This window comes from Choloepus didactylus, chromosome 14, assembly GCF_015220235.1.
Source record: "Choloepus didactylus isolate mChoDid1 chromosome 14, mChoDid1.pri, whole genome shotgun sequence".
Lineage (NCBI taxonomy): Eukaryota > Metazoa > Chordata > Mammalia > Pilosa > Megalonychidae > Choloepus > Choloepus didactylus.
Window position 1 is genome coordinate 12,779,664 of NC_051320.1, and position 22,790 is coordinate 12,802,453.

At 38.7% G+C, this 22,790-nt stretch overlaps 2 protein-coding genes and 1 pseudogene across 7 annotated transcripts in view; 2 read left to right on the forward strand and 1 right to left on the reverse strand.

Moving 5' to 3' along the window:
• TMEM68 (transmembrane protein 68) overlaps positions 1 to 12,048 on the reverse strand; it is a 51,056-nt gene extending 39,008 nt beyond the window's left edge. For 3 of the 6 annotated variants that reach the window (XR_005211615.1, XM_037802813.1, XM_037802817.1), the window contains exons 1-3: positions 11,615 to 11,863; positions 2,061 to 2,105; positions 642 to 1,035 (exon numbers count right to left, since the gene is read on the reverse strand). Coding sequence is in view for 5 of the 6 variants with exons in the window: in XM_037802813.1 (XP_037658741.1) it covers positions 642 to 966 (325 nt within the window). In the remaining variant the exon portion in view is untranslated. Of the gene's footprint in view, positions 1 to 641; positions 1,036 to 2,060; positions 2,106 to 5,503; positions 5,524 to 10,803; positions 11,217 to 11,614; positions 11,864 to 11,909 lie in introns of those variants that run through there. The other 3 variants (XM_037802814.1, XM_037802816.1, XM_037802815.1) reach the window with 3 other exon arrangements.
• Positions 4,803 to 6,676, forward strand: LOC119508780 (annotated as a pseudogene).
• Positions 12,049 to 12,103: 55 nt separating the features above from the next.
• TGS1 (trimethylguanosine synthase 1) overlaps positions 12,104 to 22,790 on the forward strand; it is a 55,005-nt gene continuing 44,318 nt past the window's right edge. The window contains exons 1-4 of the mRNA XM_037802811.1: positions 12,104 to 12,362; positions 18,934 to 18,998; positions 20,751 to 20,917; positions 21,276 to 22,098. Coding sequence (XP_037658739.1) covers positions 12,259 to 12,362; positions 18,934 to 18,998; positions 20,751 to 20,917; positions 21,276 to 22,098 — 1,159 coding nt within the window. The 5' untranslated portion in view covers positions 12,104 to 12,258. The remainder of the gene's footprint in view (positions 12,363 to 18,933; positions 18,999 to 20,750; positions 20,918 to 21,275; positions 22,099 to 22,790) is intronic.

The window sequence follows — 22,790 nt, forward strand, 5'->3', positions numbered from 1 at the left end:
TACAATATCATTAAGTTATAATAAAACATTAAAAGCTAAGAACCGTATATTTTACTTCCTATGCCACAGTACATATTTAAAAAACCTCAAAATTATGAATCCCTTTTATAAAGGTTCTACATAGAAAATGTAATTAATAAAATTAATTTTAAAAATATATCCTGCCACAGATAAGTTCAACATTTGAATATGGATAAATCATGTCTCTTGAAATATAAATTGAAATTCCTTATAATATATATTACCCTGAAATATGGGGGTATGTGTATGGGAGAGGGATATACATTCCCAACAAGTATTGTAAAAGATGCCACTTCCAATATAGAACTTTGTTTCTGTCATATTTTAATCAGTTTCTCCTTTACTCTTTTAAATGTTTTAAATATAAAGCTTTATATTTTATCTTATACTAATAGTCTACACTACTGTGTGGTTATTTATTTAACGAAAACTAATGTTTGGAAAAAATCATTTTAAGAATGATATATATATAGTTATGCAAAATGCATGCAAATAAGACAAACGGAAATAGTAAATACCCCCTGCATTATATTTTTCAGTCTCTTCTCAATCAACACAACAGAATGACAACACACTCCACACACAAATAGCAGTATGGAGACCAAAGCATTCTCGCTTACCATGCCAAACCGCTGCATGTCCATCCCACAGGGTGGCCACAGTTTTCCTGGCACCATCCCATAAATTATGAGAATAGGCTTCTTTTAACACATTCTTCCTCTTATAAATGTGTAAGAAAACAATAGTCAGGTAGAGAAGAAAGATAGTAAAGTAAGGAAGTATTAAAAGTATCAGTGGCGTAAAAACCCACAAGAGATAGTTTGCAAAATTCAAATAGTCCTCCAACTGCTCCACGCCAAACCATTCTTCGAGTATGTGGACCAGACAAAACATATAGTGCACAGAATCCTGTCCTGCAGCACAGGTTTGATTTTTGTCTATCATCTTTCTTTAGGTGAAAATGATAAATTCAGTCTCTTTCTTCACTGCCATAGCAGCTCTTTAATTTTGCCACTGGAAAGAAAAAATAATCCAATATTATTCTCTTCACAGCTGAAAAATTAAATGTTTTAGTCAACATAAATACTAATAGAGTCACTTCTTAAAAAATGAGCACTCAGTTCATGGTTAACTTTGCTGGATTTAAATGTGAAAAGTATAAAGTTTCATCTACCCTTTCAGAGAGTATGTTGGGTTTAGTTTATGAAATAACTCACCAGCTGTAAGTGACAGAGGAAAATAAAGCTGAGGAAGTGAAATTTCAGATTGACCTTAATAATTTGATTCATATCATAAATGATGTTGAACATCTGTATCTTAAAACTGGGTTATGTTAAAATAACTGTTCTTCATAAAAGAAAACATTAATATTTGATTCAATAAGAGTAACCCAAAGCTTTAGGAAAAGATGATACACATTTTTGGATACTGTCTCATCTAGAGAAATGGATTTGCAGAAAAGTTGTCTGTTCTTTTTTTTTTTATTAAATAATTAATGTTTATTGAACACATCAAGTTGTATTTTGTAGGTCTTTGTTCTTTTAAAAGTGACATTATCCAATAATAAAAATTTACCCATATTATTTTTATCATATATTAAAATTTCTCTTACATCTTAAATGACTCATGTTACAACATGGATGAACTTTGAAGACAACATGTTGAGTCAAATAAGCCAGATAGACACAAAAGGACAGATATCATATGACTTCACTTACATGAAATATCTAGAATAAGCAAATTCTTAGAGGCAGGGTCCCAGGGGTTGAGGGTAAGGGCAATGGGGAGTCACTGCTTAATGGGTACAAAGTTTCTGCTTGGGGAGATGGAAAAGTTTTGATAATGGATGGTGGTGATGGTAGCACAACATTGTAAAAGTGGTTATTGCCAACGAATTGAATACTTGAAAATGGTTGCAACGGGAAATTTTATGTTGTCTATGTTGCCACAAAAATTTAAAGACAAATTCCTAAATGACTAAAAATACAGCTGTACAATTATTTTACTAACTCATCTTCTAACACAGTAACTTGACTTACCAGAAATTAGATATTCATTTTGTCCCAAGCTTCAATGTATGTATTCTGGAAAATATAGTAAACAAATGGAAGAAAGATGTGATTAAAAAAAAAAAAAAAAAGATGCTCATACCTAGAGTTAGAATTTCTACAAAATAAACATCAAAAGATATTCAAAAGTGTTTGGCAAATATGATTACAGCCTCACCCTAGTGTACACAGTTAAGAATTGTACTAATGCTCCCACTGCTTTAGCGAGGACATTTCTTTACGTTGTTTAGTGCCACTATATAAAGCCTCTCTTCTTCAGAGAAAAAGTATGAAGATGTGTAAGTGACTATGTCTCTTTATTCTAACCTTGCCAGACAGGGCCAAACATGATGTTCAATGATACAATTACATTAGCTCTTATGATCATGTTTTTACATAAGATTTCTTTGATTGCCTTCTTCCATTCATAATTTCTCTGGGTTCTGATGCTATTCTTAGAGCTATTGTATCATCTTCCACAATACATAAATCTTAAAGAAAACCATCTCAAATCCTTTGCCAATGAGGTAGGAAATGGACAAATCAAAGAAAGGAATGGAGGTAGAGGGGTAGACAGACACCCAAATGCAATCGCATGCTGTCTTTGTGCCCAGATTATCTTGTTAACTGACTTTACTAGCAGGGCATGTGTTTTGAATTCCTTGTAATCAACAGTATTTACCTGTGAGGAATCTGGGCAGGTTAGAGTAACGGAAAGCGAACCAGTACACTTTCAGATATAAAACCTCAACCTGGGCTTTGTTCACATCATATTCTAATCAACTCATCTAAAGAGACAAAACTATAATTATAATTTACCAGTTTCAGATCATTTAGAAAGCAATGTAGCAAAACTTAATACTTTGAAAAATGAGAATTTTTTCCACAAGGATAAGTATAATTTTTAAAAAAACAAACAAAATAACAAGGGATGGCGAGGAAGTGGAGAAATTAGAACCCTCATATATTATTGGTGGGAATGTAAAATGGGGCAGCTGCTGTGGAAACAGTTTGGTGGTTCCTCAAAAAGTTTGTGAACAGGATTACCATATGACCCAGCAATTCCACTCCTAGGTATATATACCCAAGAGAACTGAAAACACATATTCATGCAAAAATTCATACACATATGTTCACAGAAGAATTATTCATAACAGTTAAAAAACAGAAACATTCAAATGTCTGTTAACTGATGAATGAATCAACAAATTGCGATATATCCATAGGATGGAATATTATTCGGTTATAAAAAGCAATGAAGTACTGGTTCATGCTACAACATGGATGAAGCATGGAAACATTATGCTGAGTGAAATAAGCCAGGCACAAAAGACCACTTACTGTAGGATTCTATTTATAGAGATCGCCAAGGGCTGGGTGAACGGGTAGAGAAAGGTGTCCTTTTGGGAGGATGAAAATGTTGTGGAATTAGAGGGGTGACAGTCGTAAAACCTTGTCGATACACGAAGAACCAATAGCTTGCACAATCTAAAATGGTGAATGTTACGGTATGTACATTATATCTCGATAAATAAGAGAGCTTTTAAAGATTATCGGTGAATTAAAATTTATGACACCTTCTCAAATACATTCAGAGGAGTTTTTCCTAGGCCTAAAATCCAATCAACATTTTGATGATCTGACCCTTCCTGCTTAATACAATTGCCCACAGTAATCTAGTCTCATTTCCGATTTTTAATAAGATTGTAAAAATTTATGATTTTAAAACCTTCTTTAGTACTTCCCTCCACCCACAGGTAATAAAATTGCTTCTTATCTGATTTATTCCCTCTACTTACTGAAAACAGTAAAGGGAAGAGGGGCAGGGCATATGCAGGGCCCCCCGTGAGCTTACATGGAAACGACGTGACACCTAGCAGTCCCTCCACAGCCTCTTGCAAGAACTCACTCCCACAGACAGTCATCCAGTCTTGAAGGAAACCCTTCCAGAACAGAAAACTCAAAATGTCCCACTCCATCTCCAAAAACTACACACCACAGTACTAAAAAAGTCCTCCTCATTCTTATCTTACTGTAATTTTTACCTCCTGAGCCTAGTTCTGCCCCAGAGAACTTCTCTCACTAGGCAACACCTGAGGTTTCAAGCCACAGCTCTCAGGAGCCACCAGATTCTTTCAAATACTCCTCATAGCGTGGTTTCCTAAGCTTTCCCCATTCAGGCAACCCCTGCAATGTACTGTTATTTGACATGGAGAAGAGCATGTAGAAGTAACCTCTCTGTGCCTCAGTTGGCTGAAATCTGTAAGTTTGGGATAATTATAGTGTCTACCCCATAGGATTACTCTGAAGATTCAATGAGTTAATATGTGTAAAGGCCTAGAACAGTATTGGACACATAAATGTGATGTGCTTGCAACTACTGCATTAACAGAATCTAAGAGCACACTTCTTTTTTGGGTAGCTTTCTTACAATGCTAATTCATGTTCAGCTACAAATGTGCTACTATTTTCTACATCTTTACAAAGTTTTTCAAAAATTTTGAAAAAAAAAAAAACTTTTTTGTACACCTCACCAAAGTTAATTAATCTCTCTGTCTCAGTTTTGTCTTCAGAAAAACAGAGATAATAATCCATTTGATAAAGATTAACTGAGCCCCTCCTATGTCACAAGCATTTTTCCAGAGCAAAGTCCACTGACCACATGCAACTTACATTTTAGACGAGGAAGACAGATAATAAACAAAGACGCTAGTAAATATACTACATCAGCCAATGGCAGGTGCTATGGAGAAACATGAAGAGCACGATATGAACAATATGGAGTTCTATGGGCAGGCAAAGGGATAGGCAAGGGGACAGGGTTGCTAAGTCTCAGAGAGTAGTCTAGGAGGGCCCCTCTACAAGGTACATCTGAGCAGAGACCTGAGGAAGTGAGGGAGCAAACCATGTGGATATCTGGAAGAAGAGAACTTCTGGCTAAAAAAACAGCAAGAGCAAAGGACGTAGCCTGGTTGTGGTCTGTGGAGCAGCAAGGGAGCCAGGCTGGCTGAGGGAGGGTGACAGAGAGAGCAGTGGGAGACAGGCAGGACTGCAGAGCTTTGTAGTCCAGCATAAGGGCCACAGCTTTCCACTGAGTGAGATGGTCAAGCTATTGGAGATCTCTGAGCAGAAAGGTGAGATTGCCTGAAGGCTTTTAAGAGTCACCTTGACTGCTGTGTTGAGAATAGACTGGAGGGAACCAGTAGGAAATTACTGCAATAATGGAGATGAGCAGTGAAAGTGGCTTGGACAGGGTGGCAGAGAAAGGGTGGTAAGAGATGGTCAGGTGTTCTGGATATATTTTGAAGATAGAGCCAACAGGATTTGCTGATGAATGGGATGTGGAATGTAAATGAGAGAGAGAGAGAAATCTGGGATGACTTCACAGTTTTTTGGTAGCCTGGGTTTGCATCCTGGGAGGGTCTGCCACTTACCAACTGTGTGAACTTGGGCAAGTTACTTAACATCTCTGCCTCAGTTCCTTCATCTTTAAAACAGGGATAATATCAGCACCTGCCCTGTAAGATAACATGTAAAACAGCTTAGAAGAGGGCCTTTCACTGGGTAAGCACTATAGAAGAACTGCCACCACCATCATCATCATTAGTTTACTTGTGAAAAGATGGAGCTGCAGGAAGAGTAAGATTGGGATGAGGAGGAGATCAGGAATTGAGTTTTGAATGTTAAGTCTAAGAGGTCTGTCAGACAATCAAGTGAGGATGTTAAATAGGCATCTGGATATGAGCATCAGGAGTTTAGCAGGAAGGTCAGGACTGGAGAAATAAATCTGGGACTCGTCAGCACACAGACAATATATAAAACCATAAAACTAAAGAAGATTTCTCTTGGGAGTGAATACAGAATAAAAAAGAGTTTCAAAGACTGAACTTTGGGGTGTTCAACTTTTTAGAAGTTGTGAAAACAAAGAGAAATCAGTATCCTCCTTCCAGGAGTGGCTCCCTGGAAGTCAAAGTACAAAAATGTTTCAAGAACTGAAAGCGTTTCCATTGTTTCAAATGCTGCTGAGGTCAAGTAGGAAAAGGAATAACTGATCATGAGTTTTACAACACAGAGGTCACTGGCACAGCTGTTCTGGCAAAAGGAGAGGATCAAAGTCAGGTGAAATAAGGATCAAAGTCAAGTGAAAGAATGGGAGCTGCCCTAGGTCGAGTGGTAGGAGCTGGAGCTCGCCTACAGCCAGCGTCGCCACATCCACAATAAGCTGAGTTGTACCGCCTGCGTCCCGGACCTGCCCAGCCCCACCATCACCCACATGGGCCCCTGCTGGGTCCATCTCAACACCTTGCCATGCTGTGCAAGGAGATGGGGCTGCGGCAGTGGACATGTCCCTGCTGTGCCAGCTGTGGGGCATGTATGAGTCAATCCAGGACTACAAGCACCTGTGCCAAGACCTGACCCTGTGCCAGGACCTGTTGTCCTCCCTGCAATCGGGCAGCTCCTACCCACCAGGCTGCGGTCTGTCAAATGACGAGGAACCTCCTGATGCCAGCCTGCTCCCCTTCCCCCTGACCCATCACCCCTCACTGTGCCCCACACGCAATACCTGTGAACAGTGGCTGCAGGATGCCTTCCACATCAGACGCTGAAGAGCTGGGGGGCAGCGGGCAGGCACTCATGCAAAGGGCTCAGAAACTCACCCCTCAGCAACAGTGCCTGCTCTTCCCCCATACGGCCTCACCTTGCTGGGCAAAACCTGTGCCCTCCCACCCAGAGGCAAAACTGCCACTGCTCCCCTCTCCTGTCTGGGGTTGGCTGGATCTGGGGCAGGCACCTGGGCTGCAGCCTCTGCCCATGGCACCTGGAGGACCTCCACTGTTCTCCCATGTGTAGGCACCGCTAACAGTCAGTCTGGCGCCAGAGCTGGAAGCATCCTGTACTCCCCTTGGCAACTCTGTGGTTGGAAGAATCCCTGGCTCCTGCCTCCTTTTTGCTTTTTGCTGCTCTTGGCAGTCGCTGGCTCAGGGCCATTCCACTTCCAGTCCCTGGGTTCCACTGCGCTGGACAAGGGCTCCAGGACCCATCCCTGTACCCGCCCATGGCTGGGAGGAGCAAGGCCCCTTGCTGGATATTTAAGTTTAAGGGAGAGCCACCTGGGCACATAGGTAAAATAAATATTCTCTTGGTATTAGAGAATGGGGGGGGGGGGGAAATGAATTGGAAACAGCAAATACAAACAACTCTTCAGAGGAATGCTGCAAAAAGGAGCAGAGAAACAGGCGGGTCTCTAAAGGGGAATGTGGAGTAAATAGTTTTTGTTTTTAAGATGGAAGAGAGTATAGCATTTTTTTAATACCAATGGTGAAATGGGAGAGTAAAGATGACACAGGAAAGGGTAATTACTAGGGCCATGTCCTTGACTAAGCAAGAAGGGTGAACAGGAATGGGGTTGGCCCAGAGAACACCAACATCACTGAGTTGTTCACTCATTCATTCAATCTACAAATATTTATTGAGCAAGTACTTTGTGTCAGATGCTATTCTGGGCACTGTGGATATAACAGTAAACAGAACACATATGTAAAGCACTTCCAATAATGTCAGGCATATAGGAAGCACCTAACAAATGGTGGCTAATTTCAGATCTGAACTGTGTTCACTCACATCTCTGACAAAAATATGGACCAGGACAGTGTGCTAAAACTTGCTACTAGAGAACTATCAGAGGAGTTTGAATGAAATGGTTCTGAGTTGGTAAAATAAGTTACTGAGTTGTAAAATAAGTTACTTCCGATAATTTGAGAAAGTAGCTTTATAACTCAATGAGTGCAACCTCTTAAGTTTTGCAGATAAACTTTAAACACAAAAAGACAAGTTAGCCAGCCCAGTCACAAAACAAGTTTAGTGAAGAGCCAAACTTAAAACCCAGTTCTCCATCTTCTTGACCAAAAAGGAGATGTGAAATGAAATGAAATCGTTTCAGTGGCTGAGAGATTCCAAAAGGAGCCGAGAGGTCACTCTGGTGGGCACTCTTACGCACAATATAGATAACCCTTTTTAGGTTCTAACGAATTGGAATAGCTAGCAGTAAATACCTGAAACTATCCAACTACAACCCAATCTTGAAGACGACTGTATAAAAATGTAGCTTATGTGATTGGGAAAGGCATGTGGATCACACTCCCCTTTGTCCAGTGTATGGATGAATGAGTAGAAAAATGGGGGCAAAAAAAAAAAAAAAAACACCCAGTGTTCTTTTTTACTTTATTTGTTCTTTTTCATTTTCATTTTTATTCTTATTACTTTTGTGTATGTGGTAAAGAAAATGTTCAAATATTAATTTTGGTGATGGACGCACAACTATATGGTGGTACTGTGAACAACTGATTGTATGCTTTGTATGACTGCATGGTATGTGAATATATCTCAATAAAATTGGATTATTAAAAAAAAAAAACAAAACAGTTCTCCTAAATAGTATGGGTGTTGGCATAACCGGTAACGGGCCTATTTTTGACGCCATGTCATCCATACCCATAAGCTCAAAGGGAGGACAGCACAAGTAGCTATGATATGATATAATATGATATGATATGATATGATATGATATATGACAGGTCTGCTGAGCAGGCACCCCACCCAAAGACACCCAATTACAGAGGTGCCCCAAAACACCCGGCTACCCATCCCCAAATAACTCCTCTTGGTTTGGCAGTAAAGGCTCATAACTCTACTGCCCAATATGGAAGCCACAAACTATAGATGAAAAGCACTTGTAACGTAACCAGTCCGAATTAAAAAGTGCTGTAAGTGTAAAACATGCTCTAGATTTTGAACACCTTAGCATGAAAAAAAGAATGTGAAATATCTTATTAATATTTTTGTATCTATTACATGTTGAAATGGTAATATTTTGGGTATATTGGGTTAAATAAAAATATATTATTAAAATTAACAAACAAACAAAAAATAGTTCTCCTAATTCTTAGTGTGGTTTCCTTCACACTTTCTTTAATGTCTCTCTTTGAACAAGAAAGGTTGAAAATATTAAAACAGTAATTTCTATCTTTTCCCTACTTCTGCCTGGCCCTTCCCTCTTCCAATTTACTGTAAGCTACACTTGATTCCTTACCATTTTCTTAATTTTAACTCAATAAAAACTGTAATTGTTATGTTTTCTGGGAGATATAATATTTTGGTTACCAAAATTCCAGGTTATTGCCTATCCAAAAAAAAGAAAAAGATAAAGAATCACACAGCAAAACACAACCCTATGGACCACATATAAAGTATCTTATTTCTCTCAATTGTAATACATGCAATTTTGATTTTTTAGAAAAGGATGACAAGCTGAAAAACCACCATATTGATATTGATGGTGAACTATGTTTACTATAATTAACCATATAGCTGTTTTAAATCAGAATATTTCAAAAACCAGTAAATCCAAATAGAGGGCTTTTTTTGTTTGTTTTCTATGAAACTTTTAAGGAAATAAATCTATTTTTTAAACACTCGTTACCAGTACTGTTACCACCATACCATTAGCAGATGGTAGCAGATCCATTTCCGACTTTTTGCACAAGAGCCAAATTGAAAATACCAACTAGAAGAAATACTCGCTGAAATAAAAATGAATTTTACCTTTCCCTTTCTGCATATTTAAAAAATGGTTTAACAAGGATCTAAAACTCAGTTTCAGTGAATAAGCATTCTACTTCAAACTATGAATATGTAACCAAAAAATTAAGAATTAAATAATAATGATTACTGAATCATTATACAGATGTTCTTCTTACTTTCTGGTATATAAGAATAGCCAGAGGGAAATATCTGAAATTACTGAACTGTAACCCAGCTGCCTCAATCTTTGATAATTATTTATAACTATATAACCTTTATCTTGTGATTGTAAAAACCTTGTGACTGGCCCCACTTGTATCATCTTAAACTTTTAAACTTTAGAGTCTAATGATCACAAAAGACACTTCATTACTGAAGGAACTTGAATCAGCCCAGAAGTAACCCATCCCAAATCCTAAACTATCTTACTGGATAAAGCTAGATCTAACCAAAATTGGCCAACCTGACATGCATAGTAGCTTAAACTTTAATCTACAAGTGACCTATACCTCATTATAATATTAAAAATCATGCCCATCATCATATTAAGGCCACCATTTTCTTACATATGTTCTGTGACAAGCATGTAATCAGTTTGCACATGCTCGACAGACCGTCTCTAACCTCTTCATCTGGAACCATTGTACTTATTACCCTAAAACCTGTCCACCTTTTAGTATCATAAAACTATCCAAGTAACTGCAGTTCATGGAACAGATTTTTAGGCTGATAAGCCATCTAACCTCTTGCTTTACACTTAGAAATAAACTTTCTCTCTTTGAAACCCTGGTGCCTCAGAAATTGGTCATATGAGTACATCTGGCAGAGAACCCCCTTCTTTTGATCTGTATCAAATAAAGCTGAAGTTTATCGAATATTTCAGTCAAGAAAACAGGCAAACCCAACCCATATAAAATCCATTGCTTTCTAGTGGCTATCTTTAAAATATAGCTTTTAGATTTCAAGCTTAAACTCTAGGTTCTCTCATGAATCACTTTTCAAGGTTATTAAAAGATAATCCCTTCAACTTCTAGCTAAAATCTTCCACCCTAATAATTACTGTTCTCCTTATTTTCTTACCCTAGTCACCCATCCAAAAAGAAATGTTGCAGATCTATTTAGATACATCTGTAAGAAACTGCAACATTCTTACCTTCTTGAGTCACTGAAATCAGCACCTCTGACATCAAAGTAGAACAGCAAAGACGTGAGAAATAACATTCCATTTGAAAATTAATCTTCTATTTCCACTCACTGGTAAAAGCAGCCAAAATATGGGTGACTGTTCTAAATGTCTGGATTTTACACCAGTTTCATGTAATTCTAAAGAAACACTATTACCGTATTGGCGTTAATAGCACAAACCAAGTCCTAAGTGCTCCAACACCCCTCCAGCCTGGCCATGCCTCTTGAAGGAAACTGCCTGGGCAGTCTCAAGGATACCACTCACCAAATACTGGCTGCCCTTTTCAAACTCTGCAGTGCTTTCCACTTTTCCCTATCCTGCCCATGCGTACATACATTTTTCTCATTAGCAGTCTAAGACCGGTTTTACCAACTGCAAAACTCGGGCCGGAGACCGCGCCCGGTGCCCGCGAGGCAGGTGCCGACTCAAAACTAGTAGCACACGTGGGAGCCTTGATGTACACTGTTTCACTTAGTCCTTTCAGCAGCCCTATGAAATAGGTATTATGAATCATCCGCGTTTTGCAAATGCTCAAAATGAGGCTGACAAAAGTTAGGTCACTTGCCCAGTCATACAGCTAGTAAAGGGGCATAACCAGGACTCCAAGACTGGTTTGCCTGGAGGCAAACACTCTTAACCACCACCCACGCGGCCTCTCACTAAACTCTCGGGATCCCCACGTAATTTCTTTTAGCTTTTCTACAAGAACAGTGTCCCGGAAGGGAAGTCACTGGACGAGACCAGTGGCCTCCGGCGACAATGGACACGCCTCACCCACCTTCCAAGTCCAGAGGAAACGCGCCAAATTGGAGGTTTAGGAGGGCGAGGGGAGATGCGGGGCGAGGGAAGATGCGGACGGAGGAGAGAGGACTCGTGGTGGCCCAGGCGGAACCTCCGGGTCGGGCCACGCTGGCGCCCGCGTCGGAAAGCGAGCCCCGACCGGAGACTCCGGGGACTCCAGGCTGGCCCCGGACACAGCATGCGTGCCCTCCGCCTCTCCCAGCCCCGTCAAAGGGGCCGCCCCCCGCCGGACAACGGGCAGAGACGCGCAAGAGACCAGGGATGCGACGCACCTCGGGCGGGAGAGAGTGTGCGGAGCCGGCAGCTCATCCGCGGCCCAGCAGCGGAACGAAGCGAGTAGATTTGTGTGGCGGGTCCCTTCCAGGGAAGGAGTAAGGAGAAAGCCAAGCGACGGCCGCACACGGGCCACGTTTGGTGTTACACCCCACTCCCCGCCCCTTCCGGTTTGGCGGACCCATTTCCGGTGGCGGCGCTCCGTAGTCTCCGCGCGAGCAGCCCCGGGCCCGTTCCTAACCCGTCAGTCCCGGGTAACCCGGTGCCCACCGCCTAGGCCTCGCTTCGGCCCCCGGGACCCGAGTGGAGGTCCGACCTGAATGTACGGCCTGTGCCTCGGGCGGAAAAATGTGCTGCGAGAAGTGGAGCCGCGTGGCCGAAATGTTTCTCTTCGTCGAGGACCTGGAGGAGGATGATAAGATCTTCTGCCTCTGCTCCAGGGCGTTCGTAGAGTGAGTAAAAACGCGTTTCTCCTCGTTTCTGGCACCATCGCTTCCCAGAGATGTAGTAGGTGTTGCAAACGTGCTTGTAGACCATCCCTGAAACCACGGCCGGTGAAAATATTAGCCCCTTGGCCAAGGTATTGCCGTTATTATTAAGTGAAGGACCAAATCTCTGTTGGCTGGTATGAAAAAAAATGTGGTAGCTGATGTGTGTCGTTTGCGCTTTACAAATTGAGGAGACTTTGAGAAATCGGGGGAAAGTGAAACGAAAGATGAAATCGCTTTAGTAGATGTGACATCACAAGGTGCAAGTTGGAAGCTGGGTAACTTGTTTGGGTTGACATCCTTTTTAAAACGGTGAGTTCTGTTAGAACTTCTGATTAGCACAAATAAAAGGTTTAACTATATTTACATTAGGTTTTGAGATCGCTTTATTTTTGGAAAATATATCCTGCATGGAAGGTAGCTAGTGTGGAGGAAAAAACTGACTAGAGAATTGGATTCCAGAGATGGTTTTCCCAATAGTACATGTGTGATTTAAGCCACTTAAGTCTGTATCTTTAAAAGAAATATTCTCACCCTAATTATCTCACATTCTTTTTGTGAAAGTGAATCCTTGTAGAATTTTATGTGATAGTCTTTTAATATAGTTTAAGATAGATTTTTAAGTTTGAAGGAATTCTTATTATTCACATCAGTCAGAATTTGAAAATATCCCTTAATACTTAAGATAAACTCCCAGAACTGACAGTGCCTTACTTCCCAGTCACTTGAGTGTTTGGTTTATTTATAACTCATGTGTTTTTGTGAAGTAATCTAGACATTAACCTGGAAAGAAATTAAACATTATGCCAACTTTAATGTAAAAAGTGGACCTTTTCAAAACAAAACCTGTCATCTTTTCCATGCAGGCCTGTGTTCATGCATTCATTCCACGAATGGTTATTGTGCTCCTACTAGGTCCGCTGTTATGCACTAGAGTACAAGACAGAGCCTGTCCCTACACCTATTGAGTTCACTTACTAGCACAGGTGCTCAATATTGAGAGAACTGGTTACACAAATGTTTGATTAATTCTAATCATAAGTGTTAAGAGAGAGCAGTACACCATGCTGTAATAACTTTTCTCTAAGGGTCACAGATTTCTTTGGGGAAGTAGCATTTGAAAAAAAAAGTCTAAAGGGTGAGTGGAAACAAAATGGGGTAAGTTGGAGTGGGAGGAAAACATCCCCAGCCTGTAAAGGCCTTGCAGGAGCAAAAGAAAATCTGTGAAACTGAAACAATGACTGGGACAGAGATAGGAGATAGGATTGGTGAGGTAGGCAAAGTCAAACTTGTAGGACTTGGTAGACTAGAGGAAAACACTAAGGTGGGGAATGATGTAATCAGATTTGCATTTTTGAAAGACTGCTCTTGTTGCAGTGTGAAGAATGGTTTGGAAAAGAACCGCTTAAAACTATTGTCCAGGCGAGATTTTGGTGGCTTGGATTAGGATAGATGGCAGTGAAAATGGAGAAGGGGAATAAGATAGAACTATTCTTGGGATTGGGAGATTGGATTGGATGTGGGGCAAAGGATGGGAAGGAAGGATGGGTCAAGGATAATGTCCTGGTTTCTGGCCTGTGTTGATGCCTTTCACAGAGAAGGAACCACTGGAAAATCATGGGTTTTTATTTGGGGGCAGAGGTGAGGAGATCATGAGTTCAACTTTGTACACATTTTGATTTTGAGGTATCTATGAGATTTCCAAAGGTAAGTGATATAGGTAATTGGATATATTGGTTTGGAGCTTTGGAGAAGTCTGGACTAATCTTAAAAACTTGAGCTATTCATGCCTAGACAGTAATCAAAGCCATTAATTAGTACCTAGGGAATGGAAAAAAGGGTGTTATCCACATTTCTAGTCCCCATTCATTTTGTTGGTGGTATGATCTTAGAAGGCTCCTTCCTACTATTGTAACAAAATGGAAGGAGTAGGCAGTAGACCTAGGGGAGGGGATAGGAATTGGGATAGCAAGGACAGACCTGCAACCCACAGAGAGAAGTGCACTGACCTTGAGGTTTACACATAGAAACAATGTTGGTTAGATGATCTAGATTTTTTTGTTTAGCTTTGTTGGCAGTTAACTGTTGCTTGTAGGCTGGTGTGGAAGCCTAACCATCATCTGTTACTTTGTTTTGATTGGTAAATAGCCAGTTTAACAAAAGAGCAATGGGTTCTACAGTTTGCTTAAGATGGAATTCAGTTTGTTTAAGATGTATGGCATTAAGACCTGGTGAAAACAGTTGAACAGACTTTTGCCTGTTCTGAATTTTTTTTCCGCCTCATGTTCTGCATATGTCTAAATTAAAACAGAAAGACCTTGAAGAAAAAAAAAGGGGGGGGGGGGTGTTATCCATCCTTGAGGAATTGCAGCATTTTTTAAAAATAAAAAAGAGGAGAAGAGGTGGCTCAGCTGGGAAACAGAGGTAGAAGGCAAGCCCAAGTATACTGTCACCAAGCCTTTCCAGGAAGGAGTAATCAATACTGGAAAACTGCTAAACTCTCAAGTGAAATGAGGACTAAAAAATATCCACTAGAATTGACAAAATGTAAGAAAAAAATTCACTGGATTGATGACTTACTAAGTGCCAGGCACTAATTGTTTTACTTTTCATGTTCTTTATTTTTCATTTAAGCCTTTCAGCAGCCCTCTGAGGTTTTGTCTTGTCCTTATTTTATTCTAGTTGAAAACTGAATCATAGTAGTGGCCTAAAAACTCACACAGTGAGTGGCAGCTCCAGAATTCTACCCCAGGTCTGTTTAACCCCTTCTACTGTCCTTTTTACTATAGAAAACATGATTTCATTGAAACTGCTTGATTAAGATTTAAAGTGACTGGAACAACTAGAATCCTGTTGAAATACTTTTAATATATTAATACAGATTTGTTGAGATGGAAGACTATTCTGGAAAATGAAGAGCCAATATTTACTTCTGATCAAACAAATTTTACAGTGTCTGGTTGGGATACCTGGTATGTCATGTTCAGTAAAACAGAATCATTAAAAAAAAGTTTTTTCCCCAACAAGTTCCTGCCCAGAATTTTAAAGAGTACTGGTCTTACAGACCAGAATATCTATCTGGTTTCACATCCCAGCTCTACCAAAAATTAGCGATGTGGCCTTTAGCAAGTCGTTAACATTTCTATGATCCCATTTCAGCTCTTTCAGAAAGGACTTCCTTGCCCCTTTTCTCCAGAAAATGAAAGTGATCTGCAATCCCTTTGCAGTAGAATTACGATGTGTACCTTAGAGATTTCCAAGACTCATTTTTTTCAGCATGTATTTCTGCTACCCAAGTGCTACTTACTGGGATAAAAAGATGCCTTATGCATGGTGTAGTCATGGTTGTTGTATTCAAAGGTATCATGATAAGTTCAGATGGCTGCTCATTCAGGGCTCTTAGAACAGTAGCTTAGTGGCATTACTACAGTCTAGACCTTGTGTCCAACTTTACAAATCAATTTAGCAGTTAAGGTTTATATAGTCCTTACTCGTCCAGAGTCATTATGCACTGTGAATTGATTTACACTGATCAAACTCAAAGATTGCCTTATAGAGAGATAGCCATATAATGGAAATTCTGCCAACACCATGCTTCAGAAGTAGTATCTTTCCCAGTGATGAATGCTCTTGGAGAGGCTTGAAAGTTACGATAGGTAGGAAACAGTTTTCATAAATATTTAAGAGCCAGCTTTCTCTCTTTCTCTTTCTCCATTGTTTATTTTTCTGCCTCAGGTTATCTGTAGCATTGGGACATACTAGTAGTAACCTTGAACACCTGTTTCACCTCTCACCCGCAAAGAAGTATCTTTCTGATGCTTCTTCTGGACCTTACCTGTCCTATTAGTCTGGGCCCATTTCACAGAAAGCATGCAGGCAGGCACTGTGTTTGTGATCAAGGAACTTGCCAGAAAATATTACATACATAAGGCAAAGGTACATTGCAGAATCTGTAAGTAACAGATTTGATTACTGGCAACATTCTAGAATAGATTATTATCCTCAATATGTTTACTTATATATAGCAGAAAAGAGAAAATGAGCATCAGCATAGGTGCCAGATATCTTCTCAGCAATCAAGAGTGGATTTTCATACTACATCAGCAGGAAATAGGACATAGTATTGTAACTAATATTTATTGTTTTCTGAGGACATTATATTAACATTACTGTCTTATGTCCTCTGCTGTAATTAAACTAATATTCCATTTTATTGACACATTCAAGTTTCTGCACAGAATCTATGTGAAGACATGTCATTGGAGCTCTTAAAAATAATCATTACCTTGGCTCTCTGAGTAACATGAAAAAAATACCTGGTGTTAAATTAACATACCAGAATAATAGAATAACAATTATGTGCTTATACACAAAGCCTAGAACAGGACATAGGAAAATGATGACTTGATGGGGTTGTGCCTCCTTGGCATGCCTGCTACAGAAAGGATGCCTTGCTCTTCCTAGCACATCACCTCAGGGGTACTTTCTGTCAGCCCAAGCTTCTCCACTGTAAAATCATGATGTTTCCCTTTTATTAAGCAGTATTCTGTGGGGAGACATTCCAACATTACACCAATGGGCCTGCTTTTCAACAGACACGCAGGCCATAGCCTTCCTTGACAATTTCCACCTGAATCGGCTACTTCTGTTTTGGTCACCAAATAGTGATTCTCTGACTCAGTCATTCTTTCGCCGTTTATTAATGTAAGGAAGCACTTTTGCTTCTCCCCATTTGTTTACTCATTTGTTTATATTAACATGGACTCTTGATTCTTTGTTCACCAATGGGTTATATTCCATTGCTATCGTTTGTTTTGGGGCTCAGATTGTCTGAGTTGGATGGTGGAAGCCCCTTCAACGTGGCTCCTTTGTCCTTTGATATGTCCCCAGTAGTCTGTGAGCACTTTCTAACCTTTTGGCACTAAAAGATGATCCTAGTTTGTCTTTCACAGCCCATTCTCCAACCTGGAATTGCCATTTCTCCAAGGCACCCTGGTTCCTTTTAGTGGAGAATAGTTTTTAGAAACCAAGATCTGGGCACTCACTGTGCTCTTTGCTCCTGGGTTGTCAGTGCTTCTTCGCCTCTCAGCAGTTTATATATACATACATATATAAATACATAAGCACACAGTTAAAATTATTTCTGTATCTACTTGTATATAAATTGAAAAACCATGACATTCGTATAACAGCACTTTAGGGTTCTTTTTAGCCCTCCCTGTTTCCACATTTTTAAATAACCACCTCCAACAAGGAAAATCTTGACTATCATTATCCCCAGTATATTTACTGATTTGCTTGATCAAGTAAGAAGTATTCCAACGATAACTGCCCACATATCTACTCCACCTGACACCTCAGTGCACTGTATCCTTGGATGTTGGCAGACACACCCCTGATGCCCCTGTGCGAGTCCCACTTCCCCCACCCACCCAGTGCCCTGTGTTCATGGGGGCCAGTGGGCATGCTACCAAAGCACATTTGTATCTCACCTTTCCCTGCTTGCTGCCCTGCTGAGTTACTGCCAACTTTATGTTTCATAAAATGTCAAAAAAAAAAAAAAGATCAAGTACACTAGAATTTTATTTTGTTGAATTTATTGTAGCTCCATTAGGAAAGTGTTGTTAGCTACAACTTGAAACTAGCCTTATTATGGCAGTTTTGATGGAATTTATTACAAATGAATTTAATGATAGAAAAATGCTAAAGGCAAAATCTTCTGCCTTTTTTTTAAGTATTCTGTTAGGTTTATTTTGATTATATAATTTCCAATCTTAGTAGATAAACAAAACTTAGTTGAGTTTAAAGTGTGTAAGTACTCTCCTAAGTATGTTACTCTACTAGGTAATCTGCTAAGTATGTACCAAGTATATCTACTAGTTATACTCTACTAAGTATGTTAAACTTAGTAGGTTTTAAAGTATGTAAGGGAAAGTTTAACCATTCTATTTTTAAAAATCAGTGAGACTAAATTGTTTTGTCTTAATTTATTTTTCAGTTTGATAAAATATTTAAATGAGAACCTTATTATATGTTAGTCCCCAAATCAAACTTTGCTCAGACCATGAAATCTCTTGTCTGCTAGACGATGGATAGTTTGGTATATTTGCAAATGAACTAGGTTTTGCATGTGGATTTATATATGCTTAAGCAAAATCTTTCTGCTTTTATTTTATGCTCTAGTCCTCCAGCAAAATTTAGAGTACCTCATTCTATGTGTATCATCAAGAGGAAAGGACTCCTCCCCCCACTGTTTAGAATCTGCCATGTAATTTTAATAATTAGTGGTTATGATTATAAATACTTACCACGTGTCAGGGACAATGCTGAAGATTTTTTGTATGCTGTCTGTCTTCATAACAACCCCACGGAAATATATATTATCTCTATATTATAGGTGAGGAAAATCCATTAGCCAATTGCTTTTCTGTTCCTTAACCTTTTTAATTAATCTATCCTCCCTTGTCAAACTTGTTTTTCCTCTAAATTTATAGTTTAATTTATTTTAATACGGACCATTTAATTTGCTTCATAGGGATCGAAAACTGTGCAACTTGGGGTTAAAAGGCTACTATGTCAAAGACAATGGCAGTGATGCAGGTAATGTAGTGTATATAGTCCTTTTTTTGCTAAAATTAACTATAATATTGTGTTAATTTGTTTATAACTTGTTATAATGCTGTATTCATTTGTTAGTATAAAATACAGTAAGTTACAAATAACCCTGTGATCATAGACAGTCCTTATTTTTTATTTTAACATGGTTCTGAAATCCCCGTCAGGATAGATCTTTTCTTTTCCTGTAGCTGCTGTCAGGCCTGATAAAGCCTCTTTTGCTGTGAATCTTTGAAAAGGAGGAAATGTATGATTTCTTCATCAACATTTATTGTACAGATAAATGATTCAGGATAAATTTCAAGTAAGCATCCATAGTTTTTTTGCCTGAAGAGAAATTTAAAAGAAGCTAATCATCTGGGTTAACTTTCCCACTAAACAGTAAAATTTGGTCTATTCATTGGGCCTCACCTAGTTAACTGAAAACCCTCTTGGTCTCCCTCAGACCTCCCTACCTGGATTCCATTTGTCCTTTCCACATAGATCTTTTATGTTACTAGACACTGGGAAAACTGCAGCATGGCGTCAGGGGCTAAAATAGGCACAAGTCAAGTTTGTTGTAATCACCCTTAAATCCTTTAACTCTCACAAGTCACCATTTCTTCATTTGCACACTAGATGAAATGTTTGTTGTTTTTTTTTCAAGCTATGTTATACAAATAAGGTTTCTTTAAACACTAGACTCCTGCTGAACATAAGAAAATATGCATCCATGAGAGGAATATGAAACTTAGCTCATTCATTTCCCCCACTATGCTCTTTCTTAGCTTTTGTAAGTTCATTGAATGGAATGGTGAGTGGAACTCCCTTCGTTATATAACTAGGTATCTTTTTCACTCTCTCTCAGGAGTCTGTTTAGTAGGATTTGTACACATGAGATTCTCCATTTTTCTCATGTAAGACTAACTGTTCTGTTGCATAAAATCATTAAGCTGGAGTGCAGCTTAATCCTAATTTGAATATGCTAATATATAAAATAGTTTTGATTACCACACAATTTAAATGGTGAATAGAGCAATTGAATGGCATTTGTCCAATTAAAGATATGATTTACTCTTAGATATTAGATAAAATAAAACTTGTATTACTATAATAAAATGGTTTTCCTGTAAGGCCTAGATTCTGGGAGCTTGAAATGATCTTCCAGTTCAGTGGATTCAGACTTTTAATAAAAGCAGAACGCTTTTATTAATCTTACCTGGAATTCCAGTATCTAATTCCCGGTTTACGTTAAAGTATCTGTACAGAATTTGAAGATGTACCTCTCATGTCTCTTATTAACAGCCCCTAAAAATAGCTTCATAAATCATAATTTTAAATCCACTAATCTGGTTCAATAGTTTTGCAGGTGAAGAGTCTGAAAATGTAAGTGTTTACCCCAGGGTTATATTACCGTGGCGACCAAGGCCTGGCCCTGTTTCCTCTTACATCTGCAGTACTTTCCACAGTTCCCAACACAGTGGGCACTCAATAAATGTAAGTTTAATGGGAAGCTGGAGGGGTAGCAGGCAGGCAGAACCAAAACTAGAAGTTATTTCTTGATTCTTGGTTGATAATTGTTGTTAATAGCCCATACTTCCATCAATTCCTTTTCCTTGAAAAATTGTAACACTTGCACACCTTTATTTTGGGAGAGTCATGCAATCACTCTGGATCTCAGATTCTTCTTTATAGTGAGAATGATAAAACTTTCTTCTAAATTTTCTCTGTAACTAAGCTAACAAATACCATCTGTAGGAGACCAACCCACAGAAGAAGAGGAAGAGGGTCATGGCACTGCAGAGTCACATGATAGCAAAGGGGCAGACCTGGATGAAAGTGAACTTGATTCAGAGGCTGAGCTCATGAGAAGTATGGGGTTGCCACTTCAGTTTGGTGGGTTATCTGCATTCAAGAATTTTGAGGTATTACTTTACATTTAATATTCTTATTTCTAAGTTTTCTTCATAAAGTATCATAAAGAATTATTTTTAATACCAAATCTAATGTGTGTTATATATTAAAGCATACCACTTCTTTTTAAATTTACGTATTTATAAATTAATCAAAACTGCAAATAACGATCTGTCCAATGTGCAGCTTTTCCTCCTGTTGGAAACATAATAATGTTAACTTGTTTGTGTAATTAACAGCCTGAGGTGGGGGTTGGGAGCAGTTAAAAGGTATTTTGTTTAATTTAATATTAAAATGAACTTGGACTCTACTTTCTCTTGCAGTTTAAGAAGTATATTTTATATTCAAGTTATTATTTGTCTGATGTAGGTATCTATGAATGCTAGAAATAAAGTCAAAAAAAAGAAAAAGAAAAAACATCGAAAGAAATACTTGGATGAAATTATGATAGAATCTTGGAGAAAAGAATATGAAGAAGATGACCTTTTGGCTTCAGATGATCCATCTTCAATTGATCAGTGTGAGAACTCCAGAACATGTAAACTTCAAAGCAAAAAAGATCTTGAAACTGAAAATCTTCCTGTTGAAAATGCATTATCTCCAACGCTGGAGATTACAGAGAAATGGGAAAAGTATTGGAATGAGTATGGAGTGGGACTATTATGGCAAAGCTGGCAAGAAAAACATTCAGATCAAACACTCTCTTCTGAACCTTGGAACAGTTCTGATACAAAGGAAGAATGGGAGCAACATTATAGTCAACTTTATTGGTATTATTTGGAACAATTTCAATATTGGGAAGCGCAGGGTTGGACTTTTGATGCTATACAAAGCTGTGATACAGATACTAATGAGTCTAAAACAGAAGTTGACAACAAGAAAGATGAAACATGCATGAAAGTGGACTTAATTTCTTTTCCATCCTCAGCTGTTATACTTGGTAATGAAAATTCTAGATCAAGTGATAAAGATCATAATGAACTACTTGATGGGATTAATAATATGACTCTGAATTCAGAGGAAGTAGAACAGAGCCAATTAGATCCATCTCTGAATTGTGATAGTCATCAGGGGCTAAGTGAAGTTAGCAACAGAAGAGAATGCCCTGCTTCTGGCCAGAGTGAACCATGTGATGGAAGAACCAAGAAAAGGAATTTGTCTGGGAATGGAAGCACAAACCAACCAGCTCAGGGTAAGATCAGCCATGACTTATTCTGTTAATTAATGATTAGCAAAATGAATTTATTTTCCAAAATAATTAACATTGGTCCTTTGATAGTAGGTTAAATAATGCCAACTACATTTTATAGTATAATAATGCGATGATTTAATCCATCTTGTCTTTATACCACAAGTTGTTTACTACCCTTTTATCTTAAAAAAAAGAATATTTGCTTTGGATGCTCAAAAGTATCATTACTTCCTCTTGTACCTTGGTAGCCAATGAAGTAAGACATGGAAATCCCTTGAGAAATTTAATTTAGAGTGATCTTAGAACTTGCAAGATTCTCCAGAGCAAATGAATTCATGGGGGCGGTATTAGAGAGTGGTTTGAGAGAGCATAAGTTTGACTTTTGACAAACCCGGTGATGAGTCATGTGGAATTCACTCAGGGCTAGTGATGTCTTGCACAATAAAGAATCTCAATAGGGCATGATATTAATTTATAACTGGAAAAGTTGATTTCTGGATTGTCATCAATAAAGTATCCTAGATAAAGAACTTTGTTGACTCCTGCATAAGTAATTAAAAAAACAAAACAAACAAACAAAAAACTCATTGCACAGACAGACATCACTGCCAGGACTGAAGAAACCAGTGAGAAGTGTTAAGTTAGAGTAGGGTGGGGTGGGATGAGAATGTTCTTGCTAGGGAGAAGGCTAC